General features: G+C 34.1%; 2 protein-coding genes across 3 annotated transcripts in view; one reads left to right on the forward strand and one right to left on the reverse strand.

The window, feature by feature from the left end:
• The first annotated feature begins 4,620 nt into the window (after positions 1-4,620).
• Ptp36E (protein tyrosine phosphatase 36E) overlaps positions 4,621-14,835 on the forward strand; it is a 32,101-nt gene continuing 21,886 nt past the window's right edge. The window contains exon 1 of one of the 2 annotated variants that reach the window (XM_081979790.1): positions 4,621-4,819. The gene's annotated coding sequence lies outside the window, so the exon portion shown is untranslated. The remainder of the gene's footprint in view (positions 4,820-14,835) is intronic. The other variant, XM_081979788.1, reaches the window with a different exon arrangement.
• Positions 7,567-9,141, reverse strand: LOC145729809 (uncharacterized). Its single transcript, XM_081980730.1, has one exon. It carries the CDS (start codon positions 9,139-9,141, stop codon positions 7,567-7,569), a length of 1,575 nt encoding a protein of 524 aa, XP_081836856.1.

A 14,835-nucleotide genomic window follows, 5' to 3' on the forward strand; every position in this document is an offset into this window, starting at 1 on the left:
AGTCTTGTATATTTAAGACTAAAATATTGAAATGTGTTTTTAAATTATGAAAACTTAATTCAAATGCAAATTTTAAGTTTCTGATGTCACTTTGGATTGGTTCACAGTCAGTTGGTGTCCAAATCATTTTTCAAGGTTTAAACGTGCGAATTTTTAGTCAAAAAATCTAGAGAAAGTAGTTTTTCTTGACTACAAGTCAATTTTCAAAACTAAAGTTTTTCAACTTATCTAAAAACTATGAAAACTGACTACAAAGACAGTTTTTAAGGATCTTAAGTCTTTTTAAGACAATTTTTAAGTTAAACGTTGGAGTGAAACGTAACCAAACGTTGATATTGGGTAGATTGGATTTTTCTTCATACTTTGTTGGTTTCTTTCAATCGTTATACCACATTAGATTTGTCAACAAGTTGTTATACTTTTAAAAAGCTCTGGCACAAAAGAAATAACGCCTCTGGGGTATTCTTTTGAATACGCTTTTCTTGTTTATATTACCATATCCTCGCATCATTTTACATTCAATGTAAAAAGACGGAAATTATTAATGTGGCCTTTGTGTGGTTGTAAACATGCTTTGTTTAATGGTATAGTGCTGGTACAGTGCCGGCTTTACACGACTTTTTCAAACTTTAAGGGGTCTTAATAACAATTTTTTGAAGATGAAATTTCATCTGATTATCCGCCACTGACCGTTTAACAAACTCCATGGTAAATAATATGGATATTAACGAGAAAGGTGCAGGGATGTAAAAGCAAGCATTCGTTTATCAGGGAATCAGCACTCCAACAGAGGTAAAAGGGCGTGCATATTCCCGGATTGTGTCCCTTAAATGGATTTTTCCCCATTCTTCGCCGTTCATATACTGTGACAGGAATTTAATAAGAACCTTCGCATTTCTGAAAAATATGTTACCCCAAGGTTAAGTTCAAGGGTAAATATGATGTTAAAAAAAGGGCTCTAAAACACAGATCAGTGTTAGAGTGAATATGATTTTTGATGAATAGAGGTGCTAGAATAATCTGTTTAGAGTTAATGTTTGGCTTTCAGTGGAGTTATCAGCCTTAAAACAATCCTTTCAATCAAAAAAGCCCTCAACGACTCGAAAATAGCCCATAGCCTGAAGCTTGATAGGTATTTTAGCACTTAGGCAGCCCGAATTGCTTTTATTTCTATTTTCTGGATCATATAGAGACAGTTACAGATTATTGTTCATCATTAAAGAATGAAACACATCTCAGGATGATTTTTGCCTAACGCAACGTTAAGAGAGTTGCTTTTAAAGTCACATAAGTGAGAATTTGCACAAATTGTACTTAGTTACAGTGTCAGTAATGAGGTAGGTATACAGAGTGGATAAACTGTTAAAATTTACCTGCTTTTACCAAAAAAAACTAAACTAAAATAGTTTCAATTACCCTGTATTGGGAAAAACTTCCGAATATGAGATTGATTAGTGAATCCAAAAATTATTTGAATTAATTACAAATTTGTTTCACTAGGGTCACGTGACTGTTTTATTTAATTTGAATTTTAACATTTTCAACTTCAAACTGCTTTACTTGGGGTCACGTGACTGTTTGACGTCGCAGACATTCAAGTTCAAAACCTTATTTATTGGGGTATTTTGAAAATTTTTGTTGACATTTGAATTTTGACAGTTTCAAATTTCATTTTTTTTAGAGTCACACCTGACTGTTTTACTGAATTTCAATTTTTGGGGTTTAAATTTAACGTTTTCCAACATTTTCAATTTCAAACTGCATTACTTGGGGTCACGTGACTTTTTTAATAATTTTAAGACTCAATTTGACATCCCATACAGTTTCCACGATCAAAAGTGTATTTTTTAGGGTCACCTGACTCTTTTACTGAAGTTCAAATTTGACAGTTTAAATTCAACGTTTCCCAAAAATGTTCACTTTTAAAATTGTATTTATTAGGGTCACGTGTCTATTTTAACCATTTTTTAACTTAATTTCTTAAATTTGAACTTTGACAGATTTAATTTGATGTCAGAAAATTTTCAATTTCAAAACTGTAGGTGTTCATCAGGATCACGTCACGTTGACAATATTGACATTTGGTGTCGTGTCAAACTGTCAATGTTGTCAATTTATTCTTGGAATATCTATGGAAATCAACAAAAATATCTAAGATTTCAGTTTTCTTCCCCTCTTCTCTCTTCTTCTTCTCTATTTCATTCCGAAATTTTCCTGAAGACTTCTCTATCCGAAAACATTCAAATTTCGGAAAGTTTTCTCTGGAGAAAGATTCCGCGTGCCCTACTTTAGTTTAAGGTTTCAAAGTGTCTTTTCAATGTTGCCAAACTGAGAAACTTCACTAATTTGATTCGAACAGTGTTTGTCATGTTACTAAACTAGCAAATTTAATTAATTTGGTTTGAAGTTTGATCGCAATGTTGCCAAACTGATAAATTTTAATTATTTGTGTTACGAACTGACAAATTCTACCAAGTAGGTTCAAAACATTGTTTGCCTAGTTGCCAAACTGACCAATGTGGTTCAAAGAGAGTTTGCAATGTTACCAAACAGAGAAATGTCACTAATTTGGTTTGAAGAGGGTTTGCAATGTTGCCAAACGGTCAAATTCGACTAATTTGGTTCGAACAGTGTTTGTCATGATACCAAACTGGCAAATTTAACTAATTTGGTTTAAAGTGTGATGGCAATGTTGCCAAACTGATAAAATCTAATTCTTTGGTTAAAAGTGTGTTCGCTTTGTTGATGAACTGACAAATTCAACCAAGCAGGTTCAAAAGAGTCTTTGCTAAGTTGCCAAACTGATCAATTTTGATCAATGTGGTTCGGAGATGGTTGGCAATGTTGCCAAACTGACAAATTCTACTAATTTGGTTCCTTATAATGAACCTAACCTAACCTAGCCTAACAATACCCACTAACTTCCTGAATTATCACAACTGGAGAGCCAAAAAAAAACATTTTTTAATTAAAAAAAGTAAAAATAAGAAAATATGCGTGCAACGAATTAACCGGAATGGGATACCCTGTATGCTTTTTCATTTTTGTATTCTACGTCAAATTCTAGACATATTTCGCGTATTTGTCATATACTTCTACCTATATCCGTTTCTGAGATATCAGGAAAGGTTTTTTTCTTGGTTTTTGTGTTTTGTCATGTTAGACAAGGTTTGTTCTAGAAATGGGTGCAGAAAAACGTCAAAATATATAATACAGTGTGGTCAAAAAATCAGTTCTAAAAAAGGACAAAAAGTCTAGTTTTTCAAACGGAACACATTCTTATAATTCTGTCTGATTCTCTGTTCAAAATTAAAAAAGTTTGTATTCCGCCATTTATTTAAACAAATCACAAATTGATACATTGAACCACTCTGTAACTGTCAAAATAATCGAATTAATGAAGGTTAAAGTAGTAGTTGTCTTTATATTGTCAAACACAACACTTTGTATAGACTTTTATATGTCAATGGATAGAAAATAAAATAGGTTTTCAAAAAATATGGCCGCCAGAGGGCTCAAAAGCTAACTGAATACTTTCCTTGACTGTTACCGCTCTAAAATTTTTTAAATCGGGCTGATACGGCCTAGATATTTGGCACAAACCTAGCACGATGATTGCCAAATCTAGAGTAGTAGCAAAACTGCAATCAATACAATCATTAAGGTCGATTTTCGCTTGCACTAACTGGCCAACGTAACGCGCGAAACCCGTTAGGATAGTTGCGGTGTTTCAGGCAAATTTGACCCTTACGAAAATTGTCATTTGCAAAAACTGTTTTTTGTCGTGGTAGATCTAGTAAGTCACGTAACCGTGTTTTCCTAATTTTTTGCAGTCAAATTAGCCTTTAACCGGTTAAAAAATGTTTGTGGTGCATCCTGTCACTAAACCGTAAATAACACACGTGTATTTGTAGCACTTAGTATATACTTTTATATGTCGATGGACAGCCGATAAAATGGGCTTCCCATTGACGTATAAAAATCGATTGGTTAGCTGTTTGCTCGCTAGAGGGCGTCAACGTTGATTTCTTTGATCTCTTTGATCTTTGGTAGATTTTTATACGTCAATGGACAGCCAATGAAATGAGCTTTTTATTGACGTATAAAAGTTGATTGATTAGTTGTACGGTTTCGCCGCTAGAGACAGTCAAAAATTTTGAAAGTAAAATAACTTTATTTATGTTTATATTTCAATGGTAGATGTATAGAAAAAAATATTGTATGATATATTTTAGACCTTTTCAATTTTATTAATAATACTAATTTAATTCCCAAGTAAAGCCCACTAATTCCTACAGTTTGTACACGATAATGCCCTAGTGGTTTACCCCTCGATATTTTACTTTCATTTGGTTTCATTTGGTTTGCAATGTTGTCAAACTGACAAATTATACTAATCCAAGTTTAAACTAGTAAGTTCATTTTAAGTTTTGATTGAAAATTAAATTTTCTACAAATATGACAGCTCCAACAATCGACAGCTCTGATGAACAGTACGCTGGAATGGATCTGGATAGATCGAGGCGTCGGGACGACAGGCGACGTTCGGGCGCTGGTAGGATCCCGACCAAAACAGCTGATTCAATGCCGACAATGACGCCAGGTCAGACCGACGCCGCTAGTTCTGACGACGCCGTTATCCAGGCCGTAGCGACGTTCCAGATTCCAGAAGTTCTAGTTTGGTTTCCGATCGCGGTATTAATATACACGCGCAAATATTTTGCATTTCCATGACTTTTTCGGTATTTCCAAAGTGTTTTCGGTCGTTACAATTTTAACGGTGATCAATATTTTACCAAACTTTTCTTTTTTTTTTTGGGTAAGTCGAGGTTACATAGGATTTTAAAATTAGCATTTGCCGTTTCTAATAGTGCAAGCGTTATCGTTACAACGTACTTGTTTTTGAAATATCGCTAATAAACGTGTATATTTTGCCAGTATTTATTATAATCGGTTACGTACCCTAAAACCAAACCTAATTATCTGATAAACTTAATAATAGCAATAAATGCAGTGAACTAACAATCTTATCGTTTTAATTAACTTTTGTGTTAATTTCTGACTAATAAAAGAAAAACCAACTAATCATGTAAAACCACCCTTTGAAAGTTATTGGAATTTTGTAGGTTAACCCTCCAGAGCCTAAGGGCTAATTGACAATAAACGCTGGGGTGGGCGTGGCCTTGCAACTAATTGAGATATCAATATCTCGGAAAATAATCATTCCATCAAGTTTTCAAATTGATTTTCTTCCTTTTTATTTTTATTGTCCTGTTTATCAGAAACTAGAGTGGTCGATATGGCCTTTATTTAGGTTTATTAGGCTGTAAGTCATTCCAAATGATTTTCTTTAATATTCTACCGTTCATGAAGCTATTCAAGGTTCTGACTTGAGGTCAAAAAGGAAATTATGTGATATAAATGCATGGAAGCGTAGCTCTTGGTGCTTCCAAAGTTTCTTTTGACCCAGCCTTTTAGTGCTTTATTATGATAATGTTCGCTTTAACAAAGGACAAAAGTTAGGGTTCATTTGGAAACACTTTTGATTGTTTAATGGGATACAATACACATAACTTTAACGCCACGTTTATTAATAGCTTCATTAGTTAACAATATATTTAATGTGAATTTACTAGATTGTACTGGTTTTACAGATGTTTTGTCATTGTATAGCTTCATGAAGAAGATATTGATAGTTTCCAAGTGTATGACAGATTGAAATATGTTCAAAATAAACAGTTACACGTCCAATTTCTCTCATGGACCTATAAACTATAATTTAATATGATTGAACACTGTGTTAACCATAACAGTGCTTTTAAGCAGGTTTTGTAGTTTTATAGCTTTATGGACTGATATTTGGCAGTTAGCACCATTGTGACAGACTTAAAGATAACCAAAATAGACGTGTAACCTGTCGAAATTTAACTTATGAAGCTATAAAGTAGATTTGATATAGTTTAACACTAATTTAAACGCTTCTCTAGTGATTGTTTTTTTTTAATAACTCCATGGATCGGATTTTGCCAGTTGACACGCTTGCAATAGATTAAGTTCGATCTAGAACATACGTTCGTATGTCAGAATTGTCAAAATTGTATTCATAGACCTATAAAAAAGCGTTAAATATAATTTGTAATGATTGTACGTTCAAGCTATGTTTTATAGTTTGATAGCTTCATGGAGTGGTATTTGACAGTTTTCAAGTGTATGACAGATAAAAATATGATTGAATTGAACATTTACACGTCACGACTTCAATTTCTACTCATGGACCTATAAACAACAATTTAATATGATTTACAACTGTGTTAACCATAACATGGTTTAACAGGCAATTTTGTCCCTGACTGTCCTTTCAAACTGTGTTTCTGGCAGGTCAAATTTTGACACCGCTTTTCTCCCTGACTGTATCAAAATTTGTAGTGTTTTTGAGGTTATTGGATCGAAAATTTAATGAGGATTCCAAAAATGTGCTTAAAACAGTAATTTTTTAACTTCAAGTGCGTTTTACAGACGATTTTGTCCCTGAATGTCCTTTCAAACTGTGTTTCTGGCAGGTCAAATTTTGACATTGCTTTTCTCCCTAACTGTACCAAAGTTTGTAGTGTTTTCCAGGTTATTGGATAGAAAATTTAATGAGGATTCCAAAAATGTGCTTAAAACTGTCATTTTCTATCTCCAAGTAGGTTTTACATTCAATTTTGTCCCTGACTGTCCTTTCAAACTGTGTTTCTGGCAGGTCAAATTTTGACATCGCTTTTCTCCCTGACTGTACCAAAATTTGTAGTGTTTTTTAAGTTATTGGATAGAAAATTTAACGAGGATCCCAAAAATGTGCTTAAAACTGTCATTCTTTCACTCCTAGTAAGTTTTACAGGCAATTTTGTCCCTCACTGTCCATTCAAACTGTATTTCTGCCAGGTCAAATTTTGACACTGCTTTTCTCCCTGACTGTACCAAAATTTGTAGTGTTTTTAAGGTTATTGGATCGGAAATTTAATGAGGATTCCAAAAATGTGCTTAAAACAGTAATTTTCTAACTTCAAGTGCGTTTTACATACGATTTTGTCCCTGAATGTCCTTTCAAACTGTGTTTCTGGCAGGTCAAATTTTGACATTGCTTTTCTCCCTAACTGTACCAAAATGTGTAGGGTTTTTCAGGTTATTGGATAGAAAATTTAATGAGGATTCCAAAAATGTGCTTAAAACTGTCATTTTCTATCTCCAAGTAGGTTTTACAGGCAATTTTGTCCCTGACTGTCCTTTCAAACTGTGTTTCTGGCAGGCCAAATTTTGACATCGCTTCTCTTCCTGACTGTAGAAAATTTTGTAATGTTTTTTAGGTTATGGGATAGAAAATTTAACGACGATTCCAAAAATGTGCTTAAACTGTCATTCTTTCACTCCTAGTAAGTTTTACAGGCAATTTTGTCCCTGACTGTCCATTCAAACTGTGTTTTTTTTTTTTTTTTTTTTTTCTTTCTCCATGGGTCTGTCGGCTGTCAGCTCCAGATAGCACGTAAGCCTAATGGCTTATTGTACTGTCCCCATGTTTGTGGTACTTTAGTTACACCAGTCCATTATCCCTGTTTCCCGTACGAGGTGAAGAAGGTCCTTGCTTGGTGCTCTTTGTATCTCTTTCAGTACTAACTTAGTTTTCCCGAAGATTGTTTGTCGCCTTTGACCAAGTGCTTCACATTCACATATGATGTGTTCAAACGTTTCGATTTCCTCCCCGCATAGTCTGCAGTCCAGGTTATCATCGAATAGTTTCATGGTGAACAGGTGTTGTCTCACAGGTCCATGCCCTGTGAGAAGCGCTGTTAGGTCTTTCAGTTCTTTCCTGCTGTACTTTAGCAGTTCTTGAGCCTTATTTTTATTTGGTCCTGCAATAGCTTGCTTCCCATGCTTATTTCCTGGGTACGTCTTCCAGCGTTCCAGGTGTTTTGTGTTGATCCATTCTCCAGTGACCCGTCTTGTTGAGCATCTAGGTATGCCTACAGATGGTTCTGGTCCAATCATGTTTGCATTTGAGCCTTGCCTGGCAAGTTCATCTGCTTTTTCATTTCCAGGAATGCCTGAGTGACCTGGTACCCATACAAGTTTTACCCTGTTATGTTCTGCCAGTTCCGTAATTCTCTGTAGACACTCATCTACCAGTCTTGACGATGTTTTGCACGTAAGCAGTGCTTTCAAGGCCGCCTGGCTATCAGTTATTATTAGAATTTGCTTATTTTTGTAAGTCCTTCTAATGTTTTCTTCTATGCACCATAACAGAGCATATATTTCCGTTTGAAAAACTGTGGCGTGTTTTCCTAGTGGTATGCTGATGCTTACCTTAGGTCTCTCGCCATAAACTCCTGCACCACTTCCCCTTTCCTGTCTAGATCCATCTGTGAACCATATTAGACAGTCCTGGGTCAGTTTTTTCGCATTATTTACCCAGAATTTTTGATCCAGTATTACCTCAAATTTCCTCTGAATGTGATATTTAGGACACATGTAATCCGATCTCATTTCAAGAATTGGATCCCTTACTGTGTTCCAAATTGATGTTGTACCTGTCGTTGTTATGTTCCCCGGCAGGTCAATCAAGTCCCGGAGCCTTTGGTAAGCACATCTTGCCTCCCCTAAAATTATTAGGTCCAGTGGAGGCAGGTCTAATATAGCTTCCATGCTCGCAGTAGGAGTGGTTCTTATTGCACCAGTTATGCCTAGACAGGCCATTCGTTGAATCCTCTCTAGTTTGTGTATCGCAGTGTTTTGCATGACTTTTGGCCACCAGCTTACAGCTGCGTAAGTTATTGCTGGTCTGATCACCCTGGTGTACACCCAGTGCACCATACCAGGTCTGAGACCCCATGTTTTCCCATACATTCGTCTAACCATTGCAAATGTGATTACCGATTTGTTTATGACTTTTTCCAGATGCTGGTTCCAGGTTAGTTTTGAGTCTAGGATGACTCCTAAATACTTAACCTCTCCCTTGAATGTTAACTCTTCACCATGAAGATAAATTGGTCCAATTCCATCCAATTTTTTCCTTCTGGTAAATGAGACGATGGTGGCTTTTGTGGGGCTTATATTCAGCCCTTCACTTGCAGTCCATCTTGCTACAGTATTTAGGGCCATCTGCATCCTTTCCCGTATTGTACTTGTGAACTTCCCTTTCAAACTGTGTTTCTGTCAGGTCAAATTTTGACATCGCTTTTCTCCCTGACTGTACCAAAATTTGTAGTGTTTTTTAGGTTATTGCATACAAAATTTAACGAGGATTCCAAAATTGTGCTTAAAACTGTCATTCTTTCACTCCTAGTAAGTTTTACAGGCAATTTTGTCCCTGACTGTCCATTCAAACTGTGTTTCTGCCAGGTCAAATTTTGACACCGCTTTTCTCCCTGACTGTACCAAAATTTGTAGTGTTTTTGAGGTTATTAGATCGGAAATTTAATGAGGATTCCAAAAATGTGCTTAAATCAGTAATTTTCTCACTTCAAGTACGTTTTACAGACGATTTTGTCCCTGATTGTCCTTTCAAACTGTGTTTCTGGCAGGTCAAATTTTGACATCGCTTTTCTCCCTGACTGTACCAAAATTTGTAGTGTTTTTGAGGTTATTGGATTGGAAATTTAATGAGGATTCCAAAAATATGCTTAAAACTGTCATTTTCTATCTCCAAGTAGGTTTTACAGGCAATTTTGTCCCTGACTGTCCTTTCAAACTGTGTTTCTGGCAGGCCAAATTTTGACATCGCTTTTCTCCCTGACTGTACCTAATTCTGTAGTGTTTTTGAGGTTATTGGATAGAAAATTTAATGAGGATTCCAAAAATGTGCTTAAAACTGTCATTTTGTCAAACAGTGCTTTTAAGCAGGTTTTGTAGTTTTATATCTTTATGGGCTATCGATATTTGACAGTTACCATCATTGTGACAAACTTAAATATAACCAAAATAGACGTGCAGCCTGTCTGAGTTTTAGTAAAATTTGACAACCTTTTTTTCTAACGTTTTTGGGGAAATTCTATCATTTACGGGTTGGCAACAAGGGTATGTGTATCCTTCTCTATCAAACGTCATTGAAGTAGGACAGCAATACTCTAGTTATGAACCTACATAAATTCAAAAGTGAACCTAACCTCAATTAAGACCCACGTTGTAAACCATTTCAAATGTCGAAAGGTGATGAAGATTATTATTACATCCAATGGTAACGCAAAACAATCAATTTAAATCCAATCAGGAAACGTAAAGTTACTTTATATATTTTACCTACGACCTCAGTGTAAATAGCTATTTACGCATAGTTTTCCGTTACGTAATGAACCTTTTTACGCACAGTTGTAAAAAAGCGCACAGTTTTAAGACCGGTCACAAACTATCGCTCTAATGCTGGGAAAATTGATTTTGTTTACATTTCTTCCTTTATCAGAGTATATTAGATGAAGATCATCGCTTAATGCATTGTTCATACAGTTTTAAGTAACTACCACATCGTCTAGAATATTATCTGCAATAGCAAACACATCAAGTAATATTACTGAAAGTTTTTCCTTTTTTCTTAATAACTGTAATGTCACTATAAATAATTACCTTAACAACAACACTAATAATTATTTAAGTAACATGATTTGTTGATGACTTTTTAATGAAAAGTTACTATGAATTGTGAAAACAGGACTTTTCATTTGGTCGTAAGTAAAGTATAGTACGTCACACGTTTTACGCACTCATGGAATTACACTATATGGAAACTTTTTCCATATCGTGCGTAAAATGCTTCTTACAGCACTAGTTACGTAATATACTATATAAAACTTGAATTGAAATTTAAAAAATTATATATTTTTACATATTTTAGTGTAAATAATAAAAACAGATTTTTTAATTTGTGGTATAGCCCCACTATTTACTTAATACTGTTAGACCATCCAGTTTTCTGAACCGTTACATTTCCTTCCAATAAATATTCTTTGCTTGGCCGCTTTTTCCTATCATTTGAAATCCCTCGGTGAATTGAAAATCGATTGATACGCAAGATGGGATTAAGCGTTGCAAGTAGTGATAAAATTTATGGTAAAAGCTCTGACAGTGCAAGTAAATGGTATGTAAACTAAAATGAATTGACTTTGAACTTAACTAATTCGAACATTATTATGCATCAAGATGATATTTAAACATTCTAAAAGCAAAAAGAGACTTGTTCAAATTTTCTTAAGTGACAGTTTACGACGTCGAACCCGAGCAAATCTCATTTATATTTAGCTGGAAGTGGAAGTTGAAATGTTTTCCATTAAGTTGGAAGAAAAGAAAAATGGGAACGGCGAGTCCTGGAAAGGGTGATGAATCATTAAGACTTCTGAATAACACTGCGTTTGGCCAAGGTGAATCTGAACAAAAAAATAATATTTTATTCAGACTTTAAGTCAAAAATCAAATTGATTATGGATGAATTCACGGTTTTCTGGAGTTTGTCAAAACTTAGTAGTATGGAAACATCACTTTTGCTTGATTGACTACGCTTTATTTGATAGAAAAACTACAGATAGAGAACGTTTGCTGGTATTTGGAACGCAAATTTGTCGGACAATTCAAGCAAAAATTTTTGGAACAAATTTATTTCAACTTGCACTGCAGATTAATTCGTTTTTGAAAGTGGTCATATATCGAGCAAAGCGTCCAATTATTGCTGCATAAATCCACTCATCATAATGGGAAATTGAACCTTTCATGTACTTTCCAAAGCTCGCCACTTGATGAAAAATTGGATAAATCCTCAATTCGAATGGGCATTTACATTTTGAATAAAACTCGAAACGCTTTGTAATCCGCATAGTCCTTTGGGCTACACAATTCACAAAAAAAAAAATGAATAACACATGAAGGAATTTGGCCAAACTACTATACATAAGCTTTCTGCAAAAGAATGGATTTTTGGGGATATCAAAACGAACTAACAAGCTTAAAAGCTGAAGATACTCTTTTGCTGAAAGATGCTGAAAATGACAAACCAAACCATCAGCCTAAAATTCTATTAAAAACTCTTAGCAGTATTAAATGGAAAAACATTCTTCCAAATATAGCGTTAGCAAAAAAAGGAAAATTTAAGTTCAGCTAAAGTGTTATTGCAATACTTTTTACTCAAGAATTCATGGACCATAAAGATGCTCTTCATTTATATCACTTATATTGTATTTATTTGCCAGAACCCATCAAATTTTCCAGATAAAAATGTATTAACAAATTTTGTGTGAAGCGAAACTTGTTTCAGGTTGAACAAAAATTGCGAAACGTTCCATAAAAAAACAAATTTCTGTCTTGAGTCCGGATTAAAAAGCACTAAAAAAAAAGCGATTAATAAGCAAAATTATTTTCCTCAAAAAAAGCATAAAAATCTGTAAAAAAGCACAAAACTACTTGAGAGATGCAAATATTTTTACTTTTTTTGAGTTCTAGAAATTTTTTTAATGTTTTTAAAGCTTCTTAAGCCAAGTTAAAGCTTCAGAGGACCATTTAATAGCCGTTTTGACTTTCTGAATGTTTTCATGGTGTTTTAAGTCAATTTTGAAGCTTTTGATGCCAAAATAAATCCCCAAGTCGGTTTAATTGTAATTTTGATCATTTTCAATGTGATTCAAAGCATTTTCAGTTCAATTTAAATCTTCTTAAGTCAAGTCAAAGCTTGAGAGGACTATTTAACAGGTGTTTTGACTTTCTGAATGTTTTCATCGTGTTTAAAGTCTAGGAAAGTCAATTTTGAAGCTCCTGATGCCAAATTAAATCATCCAGCCTGTTTAATTGTCATTTTGATGATTTTCAATGTGAGTAAAAGCATTTTCAGTCAATTTTAAAGCTTTTTAATTCAAGTTAAAGCTTCAGAGGACTATTAAACAGCCGTTTTGACTTTCTCAATGTTTTCATGGTGTTTAAAGGCTAGAAAAGTCAATTTTGAAGCTCTTGGTGCCAAATTAAATCCTCAAGTCGGTTTAGTTCTCACTTTGATCATTTTCAATGTGATTTAAAGCATTTTCAGTCCATTTTCAAGCTTCTTAAGCAAGTTAAAGCTTCAGAGGAATATTTACCAGTCTTTTTGACTTTCTGAATGCTTTCATGTTGTTTAAAGTCTAACAAAGTAAAATTTTGAAGGTTTAGAATGTTTTTGCTGCTATTTGGAAGGTTTTTGGACAGTTTCAGAGCATATTGAAGGTTCTGGAATGCTTTAGAGGCATTTGGAAATTCTTAGAAGGTTCTAGAATTTTTTTGAAGCTTTTAGACTGTTTTGAACGCATCTGGACATTTGGAAGAGCATTTGGAACCTTCTAGACCAGACTAGAAACTTTAGGAAACTGCTCTAGAGGCATACGAAAGCTTTTAGACTGTGTAGATTAGTAGATTTACAAGCTTTTCGCTGTTCTAAAAGCTTTTGGAAGCTTCTAGATTATTTTGAAAGGCATTTTGAAGGTTCTATAGTGTTTTGGAATGTTTTTACACTTTTTAGACTACTTCGGAGCATTTGGAAATTATTTGGTCAGTTTAAATTTGTAAATTGACACTTTTGATTTTGAAACCGATAATTGATATGTTTTTGTCTCTCAGAAGCCTTCAATATCTCAATATAGCTATTGCAGTTGTAAATTAGGCTATTCAACTTAAAACCATACAAAAAATAGCAGCAAATAAGCACAAAAAGAAGAAAAAAGCAAAAAAAGCATTAAAAAATCTGTCAAATGACGTGTTTTTGCGTAAATCGTTCACAATAGATGTCAAAGGTTGGTTGCTTTTATTATTTACAAAAAGCAAAATTCCTAAAAATCCGGACTTTATTTATGGGTAACTTCTGCTGAATGTCCAAAAAAAAACTTTTACTGGAAGTGGTCACAATTTATGCAGATTGAAGGTAATTTATTCGGTCTGGCTACACCATTTCCAGGCTGACTGGCCAAGTTGTAACCATAAATTTCCTGACCGCGACCGACTTCAGATTGGTCAAAAGTCACTTGAAAAATCTATTAACACAGTTTCTAACAATGGAAGGTTTGAGCTGATTAGACGGTTCTTTGATTGCATCAAATCCAGTTTAAACTCGTTTTTTCATCAAAATTTGATTAGTAATCAAACGTCAACGTTTAGTAGTTTAATAGCTTTATGGATCCAATTTTCCCAGTTGACACATTTATAACAGATTACCAAACTTAGCTTATAATATAAATCTGTATTCTTTAGCTTAGTTTATCAGCTATTTTTTACAAATTGATTCATCCTTCTATACAAGGAAATCTCTTACCATACTGGCAGATTTTTTTGTTTTTTTTTTCGGACTTAAAGTGACTATTTTCAAAAAATTGATTGACTGTTCTAAAATATGCAATAAAACAAAAAGCAACTACAAAATGTTACGTCTCGTTAATGAATCACAATCACGTTTAAATCTATGCGGTAAACAACTCAACATAACTAATTTCTATCCTTGCCTATGTAGATAATAAGCCAAAAAGCTAAAATCAAAACATTGTATAGTAGAAGTACTCAAGGTTTACTATGGGATAAGCAGGATTTCCAAGCGGTTTTCCTGATTCACTTTTAAAAGCTTTTGTCTGGATACATAAAAGCATCACTTTGGGAAAGATGCGTATACTCTCCAGTATACTATTTTGTATGTTAATCACCAGTAATTAGACTAGTTCACACAATTATTATATGTGCAATTTATATACAAATTGCCTTACGCTGTTAGAATTCAAAATTATGAAATTTCCATTTAAACAAGAACTTGGAGAGTAAAAGTGGCTGTAATGGGTTTGCTGCTACGTTATCATAATGGTTAAATTTTCCTCG

Source organism: Ips typographus, linkage group LG5, assembly GCF_016097725.1.
Source record: "Ips typographus isolate SLU linkage group LG5, UJ_Ityp_2.0, whole genome shotgun sequence".
Taxonomy (NCBI): Eukaryota; Metazoa; Arthropoda; class Insecta; order Coleoptera; family Curculionidae; genus Ips; species Ips typographus.